This window comes from Pseudopipra pipra, chromosome 25, assembly GCF_036250125.1.
Source record: "Pseudopipra pipra isolate bDixPip1 chromosome 25, bDixPip1.hap1, whole genome shotgun sequence".
Lineage (NCBI taxonomy): Eukaryota > Metazoa > Chordata > Aves > Passeriformes > Pipridae > Pseudopipra > Pseudopipra pipra.
The window spans coordinates 4,582,950-4,607,040 of record NC_087573.1 but is presented as its reverse complement, the minus strand read 5'-3'; the positions used below and the strand labels follow the sequence as shown (position 1 = coordinate 4,607,040).

The 24,091-nt window shown below is 58.9% G+C and overlaps 1 protein-coding gene across 1 annotated transcript; it reads left to right on the top strand.

The window, feature by feature from the left end:
* The first annotated feature begins 13,222 nt into the window (after positions 1-13,222).
* On the top strand, positions 13,223-17,000 carry PIM1 (Pim-1 proto-oncogene, serine/threonine kinase). The gene is made up of 6 exons (XM_064636172.1): positions 13,223-13,486; positions 13,572-13,678; positions 13,784-13,834; positions 14,146-14,512; positions 15,163-15,339; positions 15,584-17,000. The coding sequence occupies exons 1-6, from the start codon at positions 13,405-13,407 to the stop codon at positions 15,733-15,735; spliced, it is 936 nt and encodes a 311-aa protein (XP_064492242.1). The 5' UTR covers positions 13,223-13,404; the 3' UTR covers positions 15,736-17,000.
* Positions 17,001-24,091: the final 7,091 nt, after the last annotated feature.

Here is a 24,091-nt window from a genome sequence, read left to right as displayed (position 1 = left end):
CATGGGCAACTCCTGGGATTGCTGCCACCTTCAGTACCCGTGCTTGCTTCAGAGAGCTGTGGTGACACTGGCTGGTGTCCCCCATGGGCAGCCCAGGTACCTGCTCCATGCCTCAGTTTCCCCATCCTGCCCCTAGCACTGCCTCCCATGGGTGCTGCTCGTGACCCCATCACCTCTTACCAGGAAGAGAAGTAGTGGTGAGCCTGGTGTGTCATCTGGTAGCTAAATTCCCAGGAATCTGCCACTGCCTCCCCCTGCATCACCCACACCCCCCATGGCCCCAGATGGCCCCAGGTTGGCAGGAGGAGCATTTGGAGGGTAAAGGGCCTTGCAGCCTCTTGGGATGCTGATCCCTGGGCAGGGCTGGATGCAACCAGCAAAAAATAACAGGACTGGCAGGCAGGATCCTACTCTGCCATCAGCAGGAAGGGGTTCCTGGAGGCCCCATTGCCCTCGTGGGGTCTGAGGGGCTGCAGGTCCAGTCCCTGTGTGTGTTGGGATGAGGGTTTGGAAAGCGGCCGGAGCACTGCAGGATCTGAGCACACAGGAACACGAGGGATGTGACTTGGCATAGGAGGGTCTGGGGTTGGTGGTCCTGGGTAACTAAAAGGGTTTCATCCCTTCAGTGCTGGATTCAGGGCTGCTCCAGGAATTTTCCATCCCAGGTGATGCAACCTTGCGGCAACCCCCGAGCCGAGGTTTCGGTGTCGTGGTGTGAGGGGACACGTCCTCTCCCCGGGGACAGGGCTGGATTTATCAGGGTGTTCCCCTGGCAGCAGGATCTGGGGAGTCGGGGCTGCTCTGTGGTGTTTAGGTGTGGATTCTCTGATGTCTGGTGCTGTGGTTGTGGGCACACTCCTGCCTCTCCCTCCGTGTAGGGGGAGGACTGAGGAGCAGCAGTCGGAGTTTCTCCTGTCTGTGCACCTGCCTGGTTCTTCCTGACTCTGCAGCCCCAGCTCAGGTTGGGGTTGGAAGTGGCCAGCAGGTTCAAAAGTCCCTGGGAGGAGGCAAGAGGACAACCAGAACATCGCAGCCTGCATTTCTATAAGGAATGAGGGGAAAAAAATAGCTCCTGGTTTTTCCAAGGGTTCATATCTCCATCTCCCAAACCCCTCTGGCAGCCCTGTCCAGGCCCAGCAGTACCAGCCTGGGCAGGATAACAGAGCATCCCTCAAGCCAGGGCAAGCTGAGCCTTCCTGGCAGAGTGCTGGGTCTGATAACAGTGACTGCCATTAGGTGTCACAAGAGCATCAGGTCTTTGCTCTTCCTGAGAAGATGGGCAGTGGTATGAGACAGGAGGGGTGGGAGGGTGAAGTGGCCCCAGGGCTGGGTGGCACCTTCGAGCCCCAGGCAGGGAAGATGCAGTCCCCTCCCAGAAGCAGAAGTTCATGTCCCTCATGATGCCACTGTCACCCCTGGAGGTCACCATCCTCCTGCCCTGGCTGTCCCTTTCCCTGTCACCTCCTGAGTTTCCTGCCCTGGCACTGGGCACAGGCAGGAGGTGGCACCAGGTTCCTGCTGTCCCACACTTGTCCCTTCAATAACCTGCTGTGTTTTATTGTGCAGAAGCAAAGGCAGCAGCTGCTCTTGGGGAAGTGGCTGGTGCTGGTGCCTCACTCAACATCACAGCTCCCTCCTGCAGCCAGTGTCCTCCCAGTGTCCTCCCAGTGCCCAGGAGAAGTCCAGGGCTGAGTTTCTCCCAGTTCGGGATGTATCCAGCTGTGGAGGCTGTGAGGGCACAGCTGGGCAAGCTCTGGATGCTCATTTACAGAGGGATGGATGCTCTGGGGTTTGTCCCCTCCTCGGATTCCCAGGAGGCCCAGTGCCACCTCCCCCTGCCCCACACCAAGGGCAGGTGCTGTGCTCAGATAATCTTCCAGGAATTTGCAATTCTTCTCCCAAATGCCACGTCCCTCTTTAATTTTGCAACATGACCTAAAACAAAGCAACGTCCCCGATAAGGCACCACTGGGAAAAGCCTTTCTCTCCTCTGCAATGCCAGGCACGAAGCTGCGGTGAGCTGATAAAGCCTAAACACCGGCTTCCCTAGGGGAAGGACCGGAGCAGGAGCTGCCTCCGGGAGCATCTCTCCCCCTTCCCTCCCGCTGGCTGGAGGTGGCCGAGCGGGACAGCCCCGAGCGCTGGGCTGGGACGGCTTCCCGGCCCCGGGTGACCTCCCAGCATCACGTCATCCCCTCCCTCTCGGAGAGGCTGAGTTCATGTCTGGCCTCCCCAGAGCTGGGGACTCTCCTGGCCTGCCTGTCCCGTCCCGTGCCCAGACACCGGGGTGGTGGCCACCGCCGCAGCGCCAGTAACTCAGCTGGGTCCACGCCCTGGGTGGGCACCGCATCTCCCCTGGGGGCCTCGGGGGGATGTAACGGGGTGTCCTGGGGCGCTGCGCACCCCAAAACCCGGGCTGCAGGACTCGCAGACTCCGGTCGCCGGCGGCACGGAGGCTCGGCGAGGGGCTGGCGGCGTGGGGATGCTTTCCCGGTGACTCACAGCATTCCTCGCAGGTCAGCGGCGGCCGGAGGACACCCCGACAGCCCTCGCCGCCCCTGGCCTCTGCCTGAACTTCGCCGGCAAAGCAACTCCCCCCGCGCCACATGCCGGGGGTCCTCGGCCCCGCAGCTGCACAGGGCAGGGGGAGGCAGAGGGGTCCCACCAGGTGGCCCCGGGTGAGGATGGGGACAGGGGACAGAGAGCTCGTGTGAGTATTCACGCTGGCACACTGACCTCTCCGTGGCCTGGGTGTTTCCTCTTCCTTTTCCAGTTCTCCAGAACCCCGAAGAGGAACAGGCTTCCCACAAACACCCCCAGTGCAGCCCCAACTCCAAGCACCTCCCAAGCTCTGCCCAGCTCTGTGCCTCAGTTTCCCCTTGTTGGGGAGAGGAGAAGGGGTGCTGACTCCTCTGACGCACAGAGAGTGTTCCTATTGCTTCTCCTCTCCCCCCAGCTCTTTTTGGGAACATCCCAGCCCATTCACTGCTTGGATTTCCCCCTCTCCTCCAAACATTTCCCTTTATCTTTTCAACCTGAGCCCATCGAATCCACTCCCGGGGAGTGGCACCTCGGGGTGCTCCCCCCAGCAAACCCCTGCGTCTTGCTGCATCCCACCACCCGCAGCCATCCCGCTGTTGCCATCCCTGTTCCATGTCACGAGCGGGTCAGTTCTCTTCGCCGCTGCCGGAACCCCTTCCCAGCCGGGAGCGGGAATGGGACCGGGAGCAGGATGAGTGCGGAGGAGCAGAGCCGGTGGCAGCGAGGTGGCCCCGCAGCACGTGAGCCCCCGCCGTGGCCGTGGCCGTGGCTGTGGCCGTGTCCCGCCGGCTGCCCGGTGCTCAGCACGCAGGAATGCCGTGAGTTTGCAAAGTGGTTTCAGCGAGACGTTATCTAATGGAGGAGGAGGAGGAGGGTGGATTAAGCCAAACCCACAGCACCGGCTTTCAATTAGACCAAGCGAATTTACGGCTTCTCCTGACACAGTAAACACGCCCTTGATGGGGTCCCGACCTGGTATTTCCCCTCTGTGCCCTGGCAGGAGAAGGGAGCAGCATCCTGCGGGTGCTGGCCCTGCGGCAGCGAGGAACCCCCTGGGCTCTGCATTATTCATCACCACACAAAGGGCAGGGAAGTGTGGGTGATGCTGTGGTGGGCACTGTGCCCTGAATCTGTCCCACCACAGGGACCTGGGCTGCAGGGATGGGGAAGTGATGGGGGCAGAAATGGAAAGCTGAGAAAAGAAACAGCCCTGCAGCATCCACTGGATGGGAGTGATGCAGCCCCAGGGCTCCGGGTAACGCAGCAGCACCCTGGGATGGAGGGTGCTGTGGTCTCATGGGTGGGTGATGCTCAGTGGCCTTTTCCCAGAGCTCCCCTCCATGTCCTTGCATCAATCCTGCCATCCCTATGCCTCAGTTTCCCCCTGGGAGCAGGGAAGGGTGCCAGCTTTCTGGGCGTGGTGGCAGAAGGGTGAGCTGGGCAAGCTGGATGAGCCAAGAGAGGATCTCGCAACTGGAGCCGGGAGCATCCCAGTGGCACTGCAGACCAGAGCTGGGTGTGAGATGCACCCACACATGTGCCAGGGCACGCCTGGCATCTGCTGCCAGCAGTCTGGTCCTGCCCAACCACCTCTGCCACCCAAGACAGGGCAGTCAGCAGCAGCCCCTCACCCCTCATCCTGCAGCAAAGAGGTCTGGCAGGGACAGGATGGTGCATCCTGCCCTCCAACACCAGCACTGCTGGGCACCCAAGGCTCTACGAGCCCTTTTGGCCATGGAGGTGGAGACCTGGGCATGTGCTGACGAGGGGAGGAGGCCGCAGTACCTGGTGGGTGGCACAGAGCAGCCTCCCAGCCCCGCCGTGCCACAGCAGCGCCCGCGCCCCGGATGCAGGCACCTGGCCAGGAGCGTGACGGAGGAGCCTGGCAGGGCTGCTGGGTGACGTCCTGGCACCGCCGCTGACGTCTGAGGAGGGAAAAGCCCTCCCTAGAGCAAATAAGCATCCGGGCTGTGCAAACCCAGCTTGGCGGGCGACTCCGGGCAGGTATCTGGGTCCCATCTGGCCGCTGTTTACCTGCCCACTGGAATCCACCCTGCAAACTTCCTCCTTGGCCGGCCCAGATAAGGCCAAGGAGCCACTGCTTGGCCATGCACTGGCCTGGCAGGGAGGACCCTGGAACAACAGACCCTGAGTTGGGTGTCCTGAGGGGATGGTGATCCCCCAGGGATGCCTTTGTCCCTACACAGGGCAGTGCAGTGTGGGTCCCAGTGGGGTTTTGGGGGTTTGAGCACCCAGCGCCCAGCCCCTGCCAGGTCCCTGAACCAAGGGCCAAACCCTGTTAGCACCAGCCTGGCTCTGAGCAGACCCTGGAGCTGCAAGCCCAGGGAGCAGACAGGGCTGCTGGGTCCCCTTCCAGGAGGGTCAGGCAGGTCATGGCATCCCCATCACTGCCTCAGCTTCCCCTCAGCCAGGCTCTCCTGTCCCTCCCTGACCCGCGGCAGTGGCTCCTGTGGCGTGCAGGGACCTGCCACCACGCAGGGAGGGGACCGTGCCGGGTACGCCTGACTCGGGCAGGACCCTGCCTGCCATTCCCTGCCGCCCACTTCAAATCCACCGGGATTGCTCAGCCCCTCACTGCAAACGGGAGCCACTGGCTGCTCCGACCGAGGCACGGGGGGACCAAGAAGTCCCCAACCCACTCCTGTCCCATCCTGTGCCTCGCACTGAGGTCCTACATCCACCCCAGAGAACAGGAGCACCAGCGAGTGCACGGCCACAAGTGCAGCCCCACAGTTCAGCACCACTGCACCCACCAGCCCTTTCCTGGGTGCTGCCAAGGAGGTGAAGGAACCCCCACTTCTCCTCACTCCCCTGCTCCCCTGCTCCAATTTTTGCAATGGGGGTTTCCAGCACAGCACTCGCTACTCAGGTGGATGGATGCATGGATGGATGGATGGATGGATGGATGGATGGATGGATGGATGGATGGAGAAGGAGGCTGAGGCCTGACACACTTCATTACACCCTGCCACGCTCTCACTGTTCTTGCAGCCAGGGTTTGCGGTGCTCAGGGATGTGTTGCCATCTCTGGAGATGGGGGAAACTGAGGCAGGGCAGGAAAACCCAGGTGCCCGTGGGGTGACAGAACCTGGGCGGGAAGGCCGGTGACAGAGCAGGGAGCCAACCCAGCCCCGGCCCCGCGCTGGTGTTGTGAAAGCAGCTGGTTATCAGGGCGGGCGTCACGCTCGGAGCGAGCGGCTTCCAGGAAAGGAAGGAAGTGTGGGGTCACCCAGCCCCGCTGCTGCCCTTTTCCAGCAAACAGCCCAGGCCTGCTGATAATGGGGCCGTGCCATCCGCCACCCAGGAATTCAGGGCCTCTGGCCACACACTCTGCCTGAAATGCGGGATTTTCCCGTTTCCTTTCCCAAAAAAGAGAGACGCGGTGCCAAAGCTGCCCAGCTCTTGGGTGGGGTATGGAGCAGCATCAGCAGTGTCCCAGTTCCACCCCAGTGACTCTTACTGGTAGGAACTGGGAGTCATTGGGCTGGGTTTGCTCCTGTGCTGTGCCAAAGGGTGTGGAAAGGTGCTCAGGGATGTGTTTCCTGCCGGGCTGCCCTGGCAGGAGGAGGGTAACCCCAGTGCAAGGTTGAACTGGGATGCAAGGTGCAATGGGCAGCTGCTGCTCCTGCACACCCAGTCCTGTCCCAACACCTCCCACTGGACATCATCCCAGAGGCAGCAAACCAGCAGGACACCAGGCAGTCCCACCAAACCAACCCTGGAGCAGCACCAAGGCAGGATCTGACCCCCTGATGCCATCCTGCCATGCAAAGTGGCCCAGGAAGGAGCAGGGACAGGAGCCTGGAGCCTGCTCCTCCCCGATACCGGGAATAATTACGTGATTATGCGATTTGGAAGCAAAGTGCAGATTAATCTCTGATCTTGTTAGTCCCTGTGTTACCATCTGCTTTGTACAGGCAGGAGAAGCCCTCGCCCCGCAGCGCAGACAGGGAAAGGTGACAGGAACCCCTGGAGTCCCACGGGGCAGTGGGTGCTTTAGGAAACGGGTGGATCAGGACCTGATGACATCAGGACAAGTGGATGCCACCCAAGGCACCAGCTGTCACCCACAGCCGCCCACCCCAGCCCCGATTCCTTGATCCAGCCAGACTGGATCCTGGAAGCCAGACTGGATCCTGGAAGCCAGGCTGGATCCGGCTCAGCGTGGGGCAGGGCTGTGCTGGGACTCCTCCTTTGGCCAACAAGGACAAGCGACAGCGGTGACGACGATGGCCCCGGGGGGCTGCTGGGAGGGAAATGACAGTTCAAACCACAGGGAGAGGTTTATTGTAGTCCAGCTGGGATAAAGAGATAGAGAGATAAGACTGAGGGCATGCAGGGAGTCTGTGGCAGAGGAGGGGATGGTCCCACATCTCCTGGGCTCCTCAGGGGCTCCCCCATCTCCTCCACGGGAGAGTTTTTTGCCAAGCAGGGAGAGTGAGATCCACCTTTTATTATGCTCTTGCCAAGAGACTTTCTCCTGCCCCAGCAGCCTGGGGCAGGCCCAGCCTTTGCAGTAGGACCAGGTCTCATGGGGATGGGGATGGGTTTGCACCAGGATCTCTCCAGGTTGGGGACACCACCCAGCCCAGGTCCCTCCAGCACCCAGAGCTCTCTGAGGTGATGCTGGGACAGTGACTGGTACCCAGGAACCTTTATGTCTCCAACTGGGCTGAGCCACCAGCACTAAGAACTGACACCTGTGTGTCATGGACACTGTGGGGTGTGGGGGTGCCCCTCTGCCCCACCACCCTCAGGTGTGGGGGGTCCCAGCGACCCGCTGAGCTGCACAAGGGGACAAAGGACAAACCTAATTGCCCATCGCCCATCCCGGGGCTCACCGCTGTGACCTGTCCTGTGACATCTCCGCACCGTCCACCCCACGTGGCAATTCAGCCTCCTCCAGCTTGGAAACAGCATCCATCCCCGCGGGAGCCTCCCGGGAGCCTCCTCTTTTCCAGCCGCAGACAAAACCCTTTCCCGCTCGCCCCACGCGCTCCCGGCCGCGGGTCGGCAAAGCCCCGGGAAAAGATGAAAGGGATTTCCCGGCTGACCTCCTCACCCCGCACTATTTGCACCTCCTTTCCCGCACGCAGACAGGCATTTTTCCCATGCTCAGGGGGTCAGCACCTCCTGCACTCCAGGACGAAGCAATGCCAGGAATGTACCTGGGAATAGGCAGGGTTTTGCAGGGCAAAGAGGAAATAGAGCCGAGCACCTTCTTGTCCCCAGTCAGCCACCAAAACCCTTTTTATAACCTTTAAAAGGTGTTTTTCTTGTGCAAATGCTCTGCAGGAAGAAACCTGTTAAGCCAGGGCAGGTGGGGGCCTGGACTCAGCCTGAGCCTCAGGCATAGATTTATTTTGTGTCCCTCAGGTGGTACCAGCCCATGGTGCTGGTCACCAGGGCAGATCCCGAGTCCCCAGGCATGGTCAGGGGTCTACCCTGGGCCTTGGGTCTCCCCCAGAGTAGCCAACAGTGCAGGTGCACCCACTCAGCCTCCTCTAAACAGCACTCGGGCTGATTCCAGCCACATCTTCCCTGGCTCAAAGACCATTTTTTGTCCTTTAATTCCCATTTTGGGGTGGAATAAACCCATTTTCCCCCTCCAGCTCCACAGGGGCTCTGTGGCCCCCCTATGCCTCAGTTTCCTGGGCTAAATCAGGGAGAACAGCTTGTCCTTAGCACACCCCCCTGCAAGAGGAGCCCAGTTGCCCACAGCCCACGTGCCAGTGTCTCTGCCATCATCCCAGGGTGGGCAGCCAGGTTGGATCCTGCAGTTTCCCTGGGCCCAGCCTGGGGACTGCACTTCCACCCTGCAGCAGTCCCTTCCCGGCTGTCCCAACAGAGATGGAGGATAACATGGAATAACACGGGAGAAATGTGTTTCCCTTCGCTCCTCCCCACCTTGACCTTGCATCACCCAAAGCAGCAGTAAAGGGGAAACAGAAATGAAGTGGTTTTGGGACAAAACCTGGGCCCCACTGCAGGAGGTGGCGGGACAATGGAGGTGATGCCCATATCTGGGGGCTGCTCCCATCACCCAGCAGGGCACAAGCCTCGTGCACCCAGATGGTGCCCCTGCACAGAGCCCTGTGTCTCCATGCCCCCTTACCACTCCTTGTACCCCTTCTCCCTGCCCTCCTCTGGAGCACCCAGTGGGTGACACAAGCCCTCTGGGACAGGCAGATTTTTCTGCCTGTGCACAGGGATGATCTGGGTGTCTGCAACTCACGGGGACAGGATGGGAAACCTCCTGGGGCCACGGGAGGACACAGCAGGGAAGCCAGGCCGGGCACCCCAGGACACGCCACGTGTGCAGGGGACCAGCTGCTGGGACCCTGCTGATGTCGGGGAGGAAGGAGCTCAGGGGCTGGGGGTGATCTCCCCGCTGTGCTCTCCAGGGAAGGGATGTGGTGACACACGTCCCGGGGTCCCCTCTGTCACCCCAAAGCATCCCGCTTTCCCCTCTTGCTCGATAAGAGGGTTTGCTTGTAAACAGCAGCCGCTGGGTAACACTTCTAATCCCTCTCCTCTTGGCTATTATTCATCCCCAGCTAACCTTAAAGCCTCCCCCTTTTTCTCTGCGAGGCACCCCCAGAGCAGAGGAAATTCCTCAGCCCTGACGTGATGTGAAACACGAGCGGCTCGGCCCCTGCCGCCCCCTTCCCTGCCCCAACCTACCCGGGCCATTTCCCAACCCAGGTTTCCCTGTAGCATCCCATTCCCCCCTCCCCTTCTTTTTTTTTTTTTTTTTTCTTTTCCCCAACCACCCTTTTCTGCTTTAGACATTGTAACCCGAGAGGCTGGAAATGCAGCTCCTTTCATCTTCCATTTCCCACATCCTGAGAGTCTGGGGAGAAGGAGCCCACCCAGATGATGGAATCCCAAATATGTGGCTCCTTCCACCTCCCCGGCCCCCTCCGCCGCCCCCCGTGAGGCTCCATTCACAAAGCAGATTAGCCATGCTGCCGCCTCCCCGAACACCTCGCCCTGAAAAGCCCGCGAAAAAGCCACCATACAAAAAAAAAAAATCAATTAATAAGAAGAAATCCCCGCGGCGGCTCCTCCCGGGGAGCAGGATGGGTCCCTGCATCTCCTGCCCCACTCGCAGGTCCCATCGCCCTCCCAAGCTGGTGGGAATTGGCACCCAAAGGGCCAGGACTGGGTGATGGTGTGGAGAGGTTTTGGGGTGCTCCAGCACTCCAGCCAGGACCTTTCTTCTCCCTGTCCTCGGGTGATTCCAGCCCCAGGATGGGGCGTGTGGTTCCCAAGCTGTCAGCGCAGTGTTGGGGTCACAGCTGGGTCTGGGGGACCCCAAGGACTAGGAGGGGAAAGGAAGCAGCACCCAGCCAGCACTCTGTGGCTGCACTGCCTCCCAGCATCCATGACCCCAACCCCCAAGATCCCAACCCTCCTGTCTCTGCAGGGAGAGCCCAGCACGTCCTCAGTCCCCCTTGGAGCTTCCATGCACCCCAGGATCAGCTGCATCCTGCAGGGATGCCCATCACCTGCCCCTCCAGAACGCCAGGGAACACACACACATTTTCTTGCATTTCCAAAGTCACTGGTGAGATCCCAGGGGGCACATTTTGTGGTCGTAGAGGTGACTTTGAGAGGGCGATGGCACATCGGAGGTGTCCCAGCCAGGGCACCCACTGCCTGGCTGAGGACAGCTCCCACCTCCCGGCCGGAGCAGCCAGGGATTGCTCACCGTGTGTAGGTGGGAGCATCCTTGCTTCCCGACTGTCCTCACCCCTCCCTCCTCCAGGTTCTCACTGCCAGGCTAGGACATGCCCTGGGTGGGCAAAGGGCTTAGCCCTCTCTTCACGGGAGAGTGGGGCATTGCTGGGATGCCTCAAATCCCTTTTTCCAGGCTCTGGCAGGAAGCAGGGGGAGGTGGAGCGGGCCGGGTGCCTGCCTGAGCATCAGGGAGAGGTGAGGACGGTTTCAGGCTTTCCCGGCTTTTCCCTGCTTCGCCCCACGCCCTGGGCCAGCCGGTTCCGCGGGCCACCGAGGCCGAGCCCAGGGAGCCACGGGCGGACTCAGCCAAGGTCACGCAGTGACTCAAAGCTCGCAGTGCAAACCACAGCCCTCCTGTGTCACGGCGTTAATGGCCCCGCATCCTCCCTCCCTCCTCCGGCCGGGTCCCCTCCGCCGGGGGATGCTCGTGGGGCTGACACGGGGTTGTGCTCCCGGCTTGGCGTTGACCTTGCTGTTTTGTTTCAGGACAGCAGTGGAAACCTGGATTTTAAACCCTCCACCCCGGGGGCTCCAGGGCGGCAAATCGCCCCTCTCTCCCCGCTGGGTATTGCCCTGGCCCTCCCCATCTTCACCTATTTGCTAATTGTGCTGGCGGGGAAGGCGAGGGGGAGGAAATACAAAAAGTAAACTGCGAAAGCAACACTGCAGCTTCAAGGGCCCAGCACAGCAATCAAGCGATAAAGCAGTAATTAAGCCTGATTATCATGCAAGGCAGCCCCGGTTAGACTGGAATGCCGCTGAAGAGCCTGAAAGCTGCCGGGATTGTTTGCAGGGCTCAGAACTGATCTTTTGATGTCTGCTGGGAGCTCCTCTCCCCCAGACCCGCCACCGGCTCCATGTGCCACCCCAGGGTCCTGTTTGCCCCCAAGCACAGTCCCGGTTGGGTTTGTCCTCCTTGCAAGCCCTCTGGGCCTCAAACTGCTCCCCGGAGGCTCATGTCAAGAGCTGGGTTTGCCCCAGGGGTGGAAAGAGGCAGCCCTGGCCAGGGCAGGACCTGCAGGACATCCCTGTGTCCATGCTAGGGCAAGCTGTGCTTGTGGATGTGGGCTGCTCTCCTGCACCTGCCATCTCTCATCCCAGAGGAAGAGGGTTGGGAAAAGAGGAGATCCTTAGGGAAGAGGGCTGAGTGGGGTAGCAAGCAGGATGGGGTTTGTTTCATGTTTGCTTGAACGTCTGACACATCCCAATGGCCTCATGAGGGCTGGCAGGGGAAAGGTGAGTGCATGGGATGGGCTTGGGGGAAAAGGTGATTCCTAGCCCTGGATTGGGGTCATTTGAGGAACAGGGATGCATCTGGGTGGGTTATTCTGGAAAGAGATGGATATGGCCGGGAAGTGTGGCCTCCTCCCTGCTCCACAAGGCCAGGGCATGGAGCAATATCTTCCCATCACCTCCGAGACAGGGCTTTTCCCAATCCAGAGGGGACACAAGCCCTCCGTGCCGGCAGGAAGAGTCGGACACTGACTCAGCCCGCTGGGGAAACGAGCAGTTGGGCAGGTTTATACACGAGGATGACTTTGGCCCCAGATCATCCCGGCTGCAAGACACGCTGCTCCCTGCTATGCTAATGAGCAGGTTTGGGCAGAGCGAGGACAAGGCTGAGCCTCCCGAGGAGTCAGGGACAGGCAGCCCCCGGGAAAGCCCGGCTGCTCCGGGCGAGCTCTGTCAACAGGTTTCCAGGGCAGCCCCTTCGGTGCCTTTCATCATCCTGGCAAAGAATTTGATAATGAGTTTGGGGCCAGATGCTAAGTCACCTCATCCCACGGGCTGAGCACCGACAGGCAGAACCAGTTGTCCCAAATATGCCCAGGTGTCGGGTGGGAATAAGGCAGGAGAAAGGCACTGCCTGCCCCCTCTCCTCCACCCTCAGCTTGCATCACCCCAAATAACAATACACGAAAAAAATATTTTAAAAAATAAAAGCTTTTTTTTTAAAAAAAAAAGGGATGGAGCTGCTGTGTCAGATTCTCCACTTTTCCCTAAATAAAATGCCACTTTCTGTGTAAAGCCCAAGGTGAGTTTTTCAGTTTTTAGCTGTCTCAGCCCCTGAAAGAGGATGTGCTGTGTTCTGGGTAAATCTAAAAGAGGCAGTAGTGGTGGTGAGTCCTTCCTGGCTGGAGTGAGGGCTGAGCCACAGCTCTGCACCCCAGTTTAGGGTATGCATCTTGGTTGTGTTTTATCCCTTTTTTCAAAATACTACAGTGGCCGGGACCTCACCAGCATTTCCAGTAAACCCCATTCGATTTCGAGCAAATCATCCCACAAGTATGTGTGGGATGCTGGGAACTCCTCGGTCTTGCTCGGGAGCAGGAGCCCAGATGGGCTTCGTCTGGAATAATTCAGCTCCCGATGGCTGGAGCTCTTTGCTCTAAATGCTAATAGAGTGAGTAATCAGAGATCTCCATCCAGTAAATTATTTATCTTATCTCTGGAACTCGGGGAGGCATCTCAGCCAGCGACTTCTGCGGAAAAAAGAAAAAAAAAAAAAGGAGGGGGAAAAATAAACCCCAGGGATGTTAGTCAAGAGTCCGCAGCTGGAATGGCCACATGGCCACTGTTACTGGAAAGGGGAAAAGTTCAGGCACTGGGAAATAACGAGAGGGTGGGGTGGGATGGGGGGCTGCGGATCACCCGGGGAAGCTGTAGGGTTCGCGGAAAAAAAATAAGCAAGCGAAGAAGCAGCCAAAGAACCCGCGAATTTCGGCGGGCGAGCCCCGCGACTCCCGCGTGTCCCGGCGGTGCCGCGGCGGCCCCGGGACGGGCGGGCACAGGGACCTGCGCGGCGCCCCCGCCGCCGGGGCTCGCTCCCTATTGGCTGAGGCGGTCCGAAGGGGCGGGGCGGCGCGGCTCGGCCCCGCCTCCCGGGCGCCCCGGCCCCGCCCCCGGCCCCTGCGGCTCGCGGGGCCGGCGGGGGCCGCGCGCCACACGCGGCCCGGCCTCGCGCGGAGCGGCCGCTCCCGCCCGGATCCCTCCCTGGATCCCTCCCTGGATCCCCCCCCCCGGGTCCCGCCGCCTCCTCCACCACCACCCGCCCACCGGGACTCGCAGGTGCCGCCACCGGCCGCCCCCGTCACCGGGATGCTGCTCTCCAAAATCACCTCGCTGGCGCATCTCCGCTCCGGCACCGGCGCGGAGCTGCACCCCGCCAAACTCCAGCCAGGTCAGGGCAGGGATTACCCCGTGTGAGGGCTCGGGGACCGCCGGGGAGAGCGGGCGGAGCGCTGACGGGCGGGTCTCGTCCACAGGGAAGGAGAAGGAGCCGCTGGAGCAGCTGTACCGGGTGGGCCCTTTGCTGGGGAGCGGCGGCTTCGGCAGCGTCTACTCCGGGATCCGCCTCTCGGACGGCGCCCCGGTAAGTGGCGGGGAGGGCGGCGGGAGGAGGAGAAGGAGGAGGAGGAGGAGGGGGCTCGGCGAGGCGGGCGCCGAGCTCATCCCGCCGCTCCCCCTTGGCTCGCAGGTGGCGATCAAACGCGTGGCCCGGGACCGCATCTCGCAGTGGGGAGAGCTGGTGAGTGACCGGGGCCGGCGGGGGGACCCAGGGCGTGACGGAGGGGATGAGCCGAGGGGCGGGAGGGGGGAAACCGGGACAGCGCGGGGGGAGCGGGCGTGGGGTCACCGGGGGACGCGGAGCATCCCGGGGAATACCCGGCACCGGTGGGAGCGGGCGGGGGGACACCGGACCATCGCCTGGGCGGGGGGATGCCCAACAGCGGCGGGGCTGAGCAGGGGGGCGCCGGAGTTTGCCCTGGGCGGGGGGCAGCGGTACCGGCCCCCCGGCGCAGCCCCAGCCCCTCTGATGGCAGCGTGGTCCCCCCGCAGCCCGGCGGCAGCCGTGTGCCCCTCGAGATCGTGCTCCTGAACAAGGTGGGCTCCGGCTTCCACGGCGTCATCCAGCTCCTGGACTGGTTCGAGCTCCCGGACAGCTTCGTGGTGGTGATGGAGCGTCCGGAGCCGTCTCAGGATCTCTTTGACTTCATCACGGAGCGGGGGTTCCTGCCCGAGGAGATGGCGCGGGGGCTGTTCCGCCAGGTGCTGGAGGCCGTGCGGCACTGCAACAACTGCGGCGTCCTGCACCGCGACATCAAGGACGAGAACATCCTCCTGGACCTGGCCACCGGCGAGCTCAAGCTCATCGACTTCGGCTCCGGCACCTTCCTCAAGGACACGATCTACACGCAGTTTGACGGTGAGCCCACACCCGGGGGATATTCCCGGTTCCGGGCATTGCACGGGCTCTGGAGATTCCCTGTTTGCCGGCTGGGGGGGGACGGACGGGATTAATTCCGCAGCCGCCGCCAAGTTGCTGTTTGGCACGGGGCGGATGTTGTGAAACGGGAGCCGGCTCCCGGCCCTGCTGACAGCCTCCGTCACCCCCCGGCCCGGGCTGGGGCGGGAGAAGCCGGCGTGACAAAAACACCTCGTGGCGGGGGACAACAGAGAGAGGGAGGGGGGCGTTTTGCAAAACGAGAGCACCGGCCGGTTTTGTTTGCAGGCGCGGAAGGGCTGGGGCTGCTCCTCTCGCCTTGTTTGCCTTGGTTCATGTTATTTTTTTTATTTTTTTTTTTTGCCATTGCGGGGGGGGGGGGAGGGAAAGGCGTGGGGTTTTTTTTCTCCCCCCACACCCGTGGGTGTGTTTTTTTTTTTCCCCTCGCGTGTAACGGCCGGGCCTTCCCCGGGCCCTGCTGCCCTCTTCCGGCACCCGCGCCCGGCTTTTACAACCCAAAGTTTGTAAACAAGAGTCACGTGCCGGCGGGAAGGCGGCGGGTCACGCCTGTGCCAGCGCTGCCGCCCGGGGATGCCCGGCCGAGGGTTTGATGGGCTCCTTTCCTCGCGCAGGAACGCGGGTGTACAGCCCCCCGGAGTGGATCCGCTTCCACCGCTACCACGGCCACTCAGCCACCATCTGGTCCCTGGGCGTCCTGCTCTACAACATGGTCTGTGGGGACGTCCCCTTCGAGCAGGACGAGGACATCATCCGGGGGCAGCTCTTCTTCCGACGGCGGGTCTCTCTAGGTGGGTGCCTGGTTTTGTGGCATGGGTGGGATAATGGGTTCTTACAGCTCTGGAGGGGGTTGATCTCCCACACTTGGCTGGAGGAGGGGGCACATGTCCTGCCATCCCGCTCTCCTCCCAAGCACAGGACGGATGGGGAGGTTTGGGTGCAGCTTGGAGCACCCTCAGCATGACCTGGGCACTGCAGACAGGGTGGACAGGAACCTTCTCCCACTGACCAGGGGTTTCTGGTTTCTCTCCCCAGAGTGCCAACACCTCATCAGGTGGTGTTTGTCCATGCGCCCCTCGGACAGGCCGTCGTTGGAGGACATTTTCAACCATTCCTGGCTGCAGGACATTCACCTGGAACCAGCAGAGATCCACCTGCACAGTTTGATCCAGGAGCCTAGCAAGTAACAGCTCCACGCAGCTCCTGGTCCTAAGAAGCAAAGAAAACCAGACTTTTTCATCACGACCGTAGCACTGAGCAGGGATGCTCAGGTGGGAACACGCCCATCTTGTCCTGGAGCTGGGCTGGAGACCTGGTCTTCCAAGCTCTGGTGGCCACCATCCACACCAGCTGCCCTGGACTCGATCTGAATGACCTTGTCCCATTTGAGCTTTTGCCAGTAACTTTTGGCAGGGGGGAGTTTTAGTTCTGGTTTTGGAGGCTCTCAAGTGTCATCTTGACCTGCTGAACTGGGGACAGCGAGAGGATCTGAGACCTGATTGCAAGAAAAGCTTCAATGGGGGAAAACTGATTTTGGGGAGGTCAGGGCCTGTGGCTGAGTGACTGTCCCTTCTCACTGTCCCCGTGCTCGAGTGCCTTCTGTTTCCATCTGGGCTGTGCTGGAGGAAAGACTTGACTTTTCCTACAGTGCTGCTTTTCTGAGACTCACCTGGGCCTATAGTACCTTTTCCCTTTTCAAAAAGAAAGTGGGTCAGAAGATGCTTGGGACCCAAGTGAGCGATGCCTCGCCTCCTGTGCCTCCATCCCATGTGGATTTTCTGGGGTTCTTTGCTTCTCTGTGCCCTCACGAATGCACAAACAATGCAAACCAACAGCTGTAAATGTGTACATAGCTCTACAGGAGCAAAGCTTGATGTACAGTTGTGAATAGTGATAACATTTTGCCTTTTTTCTGGTTTCCAGTTTTTGTTTTTAATTTATTTTCATGAATTCGTTGTTTGTTTTTTTGTTTTTTGTTTTTTTTTTTAAAGGAAGAGTCCTAGCCGCTAGGATAACTTATTTATTTATTTATAATTCATGTGGGTTTCCAACCCATGCCTTGCTTCTACAGCTGCTGATCCCGTGGTTTTCCATTCGGGTCTTCCCTCCGTGTGTGTCCTGTGTCCACCCCCGGGCCCGTCGTGTTTCTGTCGGATGTCTGGCGTAGGTGTGGAGTGGCTGCTGCTCCCCAGCTGTCTGTGTACATACTTCTGGGTGCTGTTGTTTCCTTGCCACGTGCAAATATCAGTTTGCAGATGAGTTTTGGTTTTCCTCACGGGTGTTGTTTGGGGCTGGGGAAGGGGGGGGAGCTGGCCCGGGCTGTCTGCACTGTCCAGTCTGTACCTGTAACACGTGTGTAGCCGGCGGGGTTTGTTAATAGTTGATATTGTACAGGGGAATTGAGAAATCTTATTTTTTTTATGCGGTTTTAAATAAAAACTAAAACACTTGATGTGGTGGAGACATTCCTTCGTGGCAGGGTGGGATGAGGGGTGCTGGGAGTGTGTGGGGTACCAGTGACCACACCACGGACTGACGGCTTGTCTCCAGCCAGACTAATCCCAAAGGTCCCCCTCCAGTGTTAACCAGGACCAGCCAGCCAAAAACACCACGGAGACAGCCGGATCCATCCCTCCACGGGGTGTTTCCAGCGCTGACTGCTCCTGGCAGCTCTCCTGGGAGAGATCAAAGAAGTGCAGAGCCCTTTTCGTTCCCATTCATCCGCAGGCTGGAGCAGAGCATGTGCTGGGGACGGCGAGTAAACAAACATCAAAGCGACCTTACGAAAGGCCGGATGTTGTCAGCCAAATTAAATTTTGGCAAGGCAGATCCTGTTGCTCCGGCTCTGTTGGGTGTTGCATGCCGGGTGCCGGGTGCCTGGTGGGTGCAGGAAGCCGCCCGTGGGCTGTCCCACCTCCGGCCAACGCGGAGCAGAGGAAGCCGATCTTCGGATTACGAGAAGTCGGTCGCTGTCAGTCGGCAGCGGTCGAGTCTTTGCCCTCCAAACTGTCAAAACCCCACTTCCAGCTCTGCAGCACTCCGGCTTCGGGGATGTTGGTTTGGTTGGTTTGTTTTGTTTTGTTTGTTTTTTTTTTTAATATTAGGATTTTTTTTTTTTTAACTAATTTAGTTTGTGCTGAATTTTGAAGCCCTGTTTGCGTGCGAGCTGCTGCAGCACCTGCTGCGTGCACAGAGCTGTGTCTGCTCCAAGGAAGGGACACTTTTCCCTTTCTGCAGGTGACTTTGCAAGTCCCCCAGCCAGATCTGAGAGACAGGACCCTCCTTTCCTTGGCTTGCTCCAGGGCTTTTTCTTTAATATCCCCATGTCCAGGGAATGGTCCGTTTCCCCAGCTCACCCCAAGCTTTTGCCAGTCCTGCTCTCCAAGCCATGCTGCTGCTATGTCAGGGAATAGGGAGTCCTGTAACCACATCCCAGCCCTGTGAAGTGACCTGGTGTCACCACTGTGCCTCTGCCTTCACCAAAAAGCGCTAAATTGTTTTGTTTTGCTTTTCTCCTTTTTTTATTTTCTTGGGTTTTTTTTCTATTTCACTCAGCTGCATCTTTCATCTCCTCGAAGCTGCTCGAAGCAGGAAACGCAGCTCCAAACGCCTTCAAAGTTTAAGGCCTATTTTGAGATGTGGTTTGTATTTGCCCTCCTCTCTCTCTCTCATTTCCCCCCAGACCATCCGGGAAGCTGCTCTTACACGAACACAAACCTCCCCACCACCACACCTCCTGCTACCCTGAGGAGCTTGAGCCCCCTGGGGTGGCCACTGTCCCCCCCAGCACCACCAAAGCCCTATCGTGGCAGCCCCGGCGCGGGCTGAGCCCGTCCCACCCTTCCCGTAAACACCCCGCGACTGTTGCGGTGTTTCTTAGAAAACCCGCTGCAGAAAGGCTGAGCAGGTCCTGCGTGGGGCTGAGTGCTGATAGTCACTTGGCTTCCTGGTGATTTTGTCACCACCAGGCTTGTGCTGCAGCAGGGGGATGGTGCTGTAGTGTCCCCCTGGAAAGATCCCGCTGGCGGGTCCCGTCCTGTCCTGCCAGGGCGACACGGTGCATCCAAGGGTTGGGTGGTGGATTGGTCCGTGTTTGATTCCAAGTGCACCAGCCTTTCTGAGCAGTAATACCTTCCCAAGGCCAAGAGCCACCAGATTCGTGTCCCAGGACTCTCTGGAAAAGGGTCAGTGCATGTTTGATTCCGTGTGCACCAGCCTGCCTGTGCAGTAGGACTTTCACGAGGCTGAGAGCCACCAGAGTCACATCCTAGGCCACAGGGAAAGAACCATGGGAGATAAGTGACCCAAAGATGGGCACTCACAGCATCAGCTGCCTGTTCTCCCCTGCAGGCTGCCCACCACCTCACATCGTGGCACAGGCACGGTGCACACAGGGCTTGGAGGCCCTTTTCATCCCTCATTTTTCCTCAATGGGAGATGTTCCCTGCACTTTGGGGCCATCAGCTGTGACAGGAGAAAGTGAAAACACAGGAGATATACATTAGGAAATGACTGACCCAGGGCCAGCACTGCTCTCCCACCTCCCTCTCACCAATTTTCCTTGCTCCCCAGTGTCAGCAGGCAAAACACCCATAATGCAGAAATCAGGAAAAAAACAACAAACAGGACCAGGATGAGATTTCAGGCTCTTGGACTTCCCATTCCAGGAGCACTGGAGTCCCATGGCTGACAGAGGACTTGTAAAGGGCCAGCACTCATCACACCTGTGCCTTCCTGTACACATCCATCCCCAGCTAAGGTGCTTGGTGATGCAGGAAGGACCAGCCAGGGGAGCCTGGAGCCACAGCAAAAGGGGTATTTACATTTTCCATGTCCCATTCTGGAAAGGGGAGATGAGCAACAGCCAAACATCTGCCAAGGCTGGAGAAAGGCAGATGAGCACCGAGGAGAAAAGTCACCTGGGGAGCAGGGGCTGGGCTCCCTGCAGGGACCTGAAGAGCCAGAGACTCCGAGGTGGGATCTCATCACCTCCCTGTCCCAAGGAAAACATCCAACTGCCCCTGAGGTGGTGTCTGAAACCCTTTGGCCTTCTTGGCACCGTGAGTCACAGGAGCTATTTTCAACCCGTGCCTTAGGACGAGGTGAATTATCATCAAACCAGGTGTCCCACAGCTCCAGCTCCCCAGGAATGAATCCTTGTGGAAGCCAGTCAAGTGGCAACAGCATTATCTCCACAGGGCATGTGGGGAAACTGAGGCACAGTGACCCAATTCACTGGAGAACCTCTGGGGTGGAGCTTGGGCTCTCTTGCCTTTCCTTTCCCTTCTCTCTCCCTCCTCGGGCTGGGATCAGCTGCAAGAACTCCCACCATCAACCCCCTGCCCCCCACTGTCCCCATGTCCCCTGGGCAGGGAATTGAATCCTGCAGGAGCCAAAACCAAAGCCCTGCACCCCTCTCAGTGTGAACCTGGGGTGAAACATGGCCTTTCCCAGGCCTTCTTTGAAACCCTCCTGCTGTGCTGTGACAGCAGGGGGGGGCAGGTGCTGGTTTCAGGCACCTGGAGCCCCACTCCAGACCAGAGTCTCCTGTTTTGGGTTTTACACGAGTGTCCCAAGAGTGGATCTGCACCAACCCTGCCTCCGTGACACATCGAAACTGCATCACTCAGCCTGCGAGTTGGTGGGGGTTTTAAAGAGGAAAAAACACTTTATTCACCATAAAAAACCCCAAACCAACCGCAAAACCTTTCCAGCGCGTAAAGTTGAGTTAAATTTAGCAGCTTCAGCTAAAGAAACATATTTTGAAAGCTGTAATGGAAGTGTTTCTTTCATCCCTTTCCAAGCTTTTGGTCCCCCTCCTCCAGGGCAGTATTTCTGTGTCCTTACTCACTGGGTTTATTGCAGTTAGGAGGGGGTTAAGCAACCCCAAAAATGAAACAACACCTCCTGTTTCAAGCAGCCACTTCAGCGGCCCTGCAATGCCGCAGAGGCACGTGTGTGAGTGCGAGGGGCGAGCGGGTGCCGGGGACAAAGTTCTCACCCTGCCACCGAAGCTGTGAGAAAAACAGAAGCAGTAAAACGTCATTTCAGGTCACCCTCTGCCCAAATTCTTCATCTCTTTCCCCGAAATGGGCAGGCAGGGCTGGGCCCCTCAGCATCAGGACTGACCCCAAGGGAATGCAGCCCCGCTCTGCCAAGCACAGCACGGATGTGCCATGGCAGTGTAATCCCGGTGCCAGGCTACCACCTGTAGTAGATTGCTCGCTGTACCATCCCCCTGTGTGTGCAGGGGTGCACACAGATGCCCAGGTGTGTGTAGATCCCCCTCCAAGCACATAAATTGGGCTCCATTTGTGCCAGTGTAGCTCCTGCCCTGGCTAATCAAGACCTGATGCAATCAAAGCGCAGCTGTGAGTGCCAAGGGCTTGGATTTCATCCTTTCCCGCACCCCCAGGGTGGGTTTTCTCACCTTTTGGGAGTGGTGCAGGGTGTGGGCAGAGCAGACAATGAACCCCTTTCCCTTGCCAGGGCAGAGGGGTCCATCCATTGTTGCTCCGTGGGGTGTTTCCAAACAAAGTCTTGATAAGATCAATACCTGAAGCAGGAGAAGATGATGCGTGAATTCCCGTGGAAAATGGGAGAGAAAACTCCAGGGACGATCTAACGATCTAACCCTCAGGCTGGGGAGGAACAGCAAAGCCAGTCCACCCTGCCTTAGGCAGAGGGGACGTCAGGTATCCAAAGGAGCTTTGCAGGAATGCACAGATGCCAAAAGTGACTCTGGGACTCCACTGAAAGCGAGAGCTCCCGCTCCCGTGGGGGGTGGTTTCCATTTCCCAGAGTTTGCAGCCGTGTTACGGGATGAAGGGATTTGTGATAACCCTGTTTGTCACACCTCGTATCCCAGAGGTTTTGAACTCTGGGTGGAAGGAGCGGTGTTTCCACCCAGCTCCTTCCTGGAAACTTTGCTAGTCCAACACAGCCCCTCTGACCAGGAGGGCAGTGCTCGCCCTGCAGCTGGGGACCCCAGAATGTGCTCATTTTGCCAGCTCTGAAGTTTCCTTTCTCCGCTTCAGCTTCAGGATGGGAAAAGGAACTGATTCTTCTCTCTTGAGTTTCAGTCTTGTTCAGAATCGAAAGCTGTCAGAGATTCAGGGCTCGCTGTCAGAGATCCTGGGCTCGCTGTGACATCCAGGGCTTGCTCTGCCCCCCTGGAATGTCTCCCTGTACCCCGGGAGCCGCTGATGGAGAGGGAAAAGAGCAGCGAGAGGTTGGATCAGGGCAAAGCCCGCAAGTGCTGAGGCTCCAGCGACGAGCCCGTGCCGCCCTCTGCTGTCAGCCCCGGCCTCCCAAAACGGGCAGGTCTGCAGAAAACCGCCTGATTTTTAAATTTTCTTATCTTTTTTTTTAAGTGCTGCCGGCCCTCCCCAGTCCTGAAAAGCTTTCCAAGCTTCTTCCCGAGGGGTTGGTGGACCTGGCCACCGGCGAGGCGCTCAAAAAGCTACTGGATGTGGCACTTAATGCTACATCTGGTCTGGGTGACAAGGTGGTGGTCAGTCAAAGGTTGAATTTGATGATCTCAGAGGTCTTTTCCAACATAAATGATTCTGTGATTGAATTCGGCTGGGGCACGTTCCTTCACACCCAAAGTGCAGGCGAGCCCACCAGGCTCCGGAGGTTCCCCTTTGGCTGGAGGGGATTCATTCCCTGTTCAGCCGCTGCCAAGCTGCTGTTTGGCACGAGATGGATATTGTGAAACAGGAGCTCCTGGTCCTGCTGACAGCCTCCATCACCCACCCTGGCTCAGGATGGAGCAGGAGGAGCCAGCGTGACAAAAACACCCGTGGGGGGGTCACACAAGGGGGTTCAGAACCCGAGCACTGGCCGGTTTGGTTTGCAGGGGCTTTGAGCTGCTCTGCTCCCCTTGTTTGCTTGTCTTATTCACTGGGAGGGGGTTTGGCCAGTGCAGGGGTGGATAATCACAGGTTTTTTCCCACATATGGGTGAATTTTTCCCTTGCATTAACAATCAGGCCTTGCCCGGGGTCCCACTGCTCTGTTCCCACACTGGTGCCTTCATTTTACACCCCAGAGTTTGCAACCAAGGCTCAGGTGAGGGCAAGAAGGGATCTCTCAGTGGGTCACTCTGTGTGACCCCAGGCAGTCCCCACATCCCCAGGGATGCCTGGGCATGGCTCTGATGAGCTCCTGTGTCCCTCAGGAACACGGGTGTACAGCCCCCCGGAGTGGATCTGCTTCCACCGCTACCACGGCCACTCAGCCACCACCTGGTCCCTGAGTGTCCTGCTCTACAAGTTGGTTTGTGGGGACATCCCCTTCGAGCAGGATGAGGACATCATCCGGGGACAGCTCTTCTTCCAGCAGATCTCAGGAGGTGGGTACCCGGCTTCACGGGTTTGGGGAGTTTTGGGAGATGGCAGCGGGCGCATGAGCATCCTGTTCTTGCAGCTATGGAGAGAGAGCTGATGTCCCGCACTTGGCTGGAGGAGGGGGCACATGTCCTGCCATCCCGCTCTCCTCCCAAGCACAGGATGGATGGGGAGGTTTGGGTGCAGCTTGGAGCACCCTCAGCATGATCTGGGCACTGCAGACAGGGTGGACAGGAACCTTCTCCCACCGACCAGGGGTTTCTGTTTCTCTCCCCTGAGTGGAAACATCTGGTGTTTGTCCATATTTAATAAATTAATAAATGATATAAATAAATTTTAAAAAAATTTGTTTGCAATCAGAGCGTTTTTCATCCTTTTTATTGAATCAGAGGATGGTTTGGTTTGGAAGGGAACTTAAAGCTCATCTCGTTCCACCCCCTGCCATGGGCAGGGACACCTTCCACTAGCCCAGGTTGCTCCAAGCCCCGTCCAACCTGGCCTTGGACACTTCCAGGGCTGGGGCAGCCACAGCTTCTCTGGGCAACCTGTGCCAGGGCCTCCCCACCCTCACAGGGAAGAATTTCTTCCCAATATCCCATCTAGCCCTGCTCCTTCTCAGTTTAAAGCCATTCCCCTTCGTCCTGTCCCTCCATCCCTTGTCCAGGTCCTTCTCCAGCTCTCCTGGAGCCCCTTTAGGCACTGAAAGGGGCTCTAAGCCTCCTCTTCTCCAGGTGAACACTCTCCCAGTCTGGCTCCAGGGCAGAGGTGTTCCGGTTCTCAAAGCATCTTTGTGTCGTCCTCTGGACTCATTCCAACAGCTCCACATCCTCCCTGTATCGAGGACGAGCTTTTCCCCCAGATTTTATCCCTTTTCCCAGTCGATCCCCCCCCCCCATCCCCGCCCCCGCCGCCCCGATCCAAGATGGCGCCGCCGGGGGCGCTGAGGGGGCCGGGGGTGCTTGACCTGCAGTGCCCGCGCTGGGCCACGGGGGGCGCCAGCGAGCGCTGGGCACCACTGCGCATGCGACTTGTAAGCTCAGAGGCGAGACTACAACTCCCGGCATGCACCGTGAGTCACAACGGACCGCTGCAACCAAGAGCTGTAAGACTACAACTCCCGACATGCTTCGGGGGAGAAAGAGGGACACGTGACCGCGGATTCTGCACCTTTTTGACCCTGCGGGGACACCGTC

Bases quoted from the DNA above. Each gene is read 5' to 3' on its own strand.
- PIM1 (XM_064636172.1), top strand. From the start codon at position 13,405: ATGCTGCTCTCCAAAATCACCTCGCTGGCGCATCTCCGCTCCGGCACC. The intron at 13,487-13,571 runs GTCAGGGCAGGG...TCTCGTCCACAG, and splicing joins CCCCGCCAAACTCCAGCCAG to GGAAGGAGAAGGAGCCGCTG. The intron at 13,679-13,783 runs GTAAGTGGCGGG...CTTGGCTCGCAG, and splicing joins GCCTCTCGGACGGCGCCCCG to GTGGCGATCAAACGCGTGGC.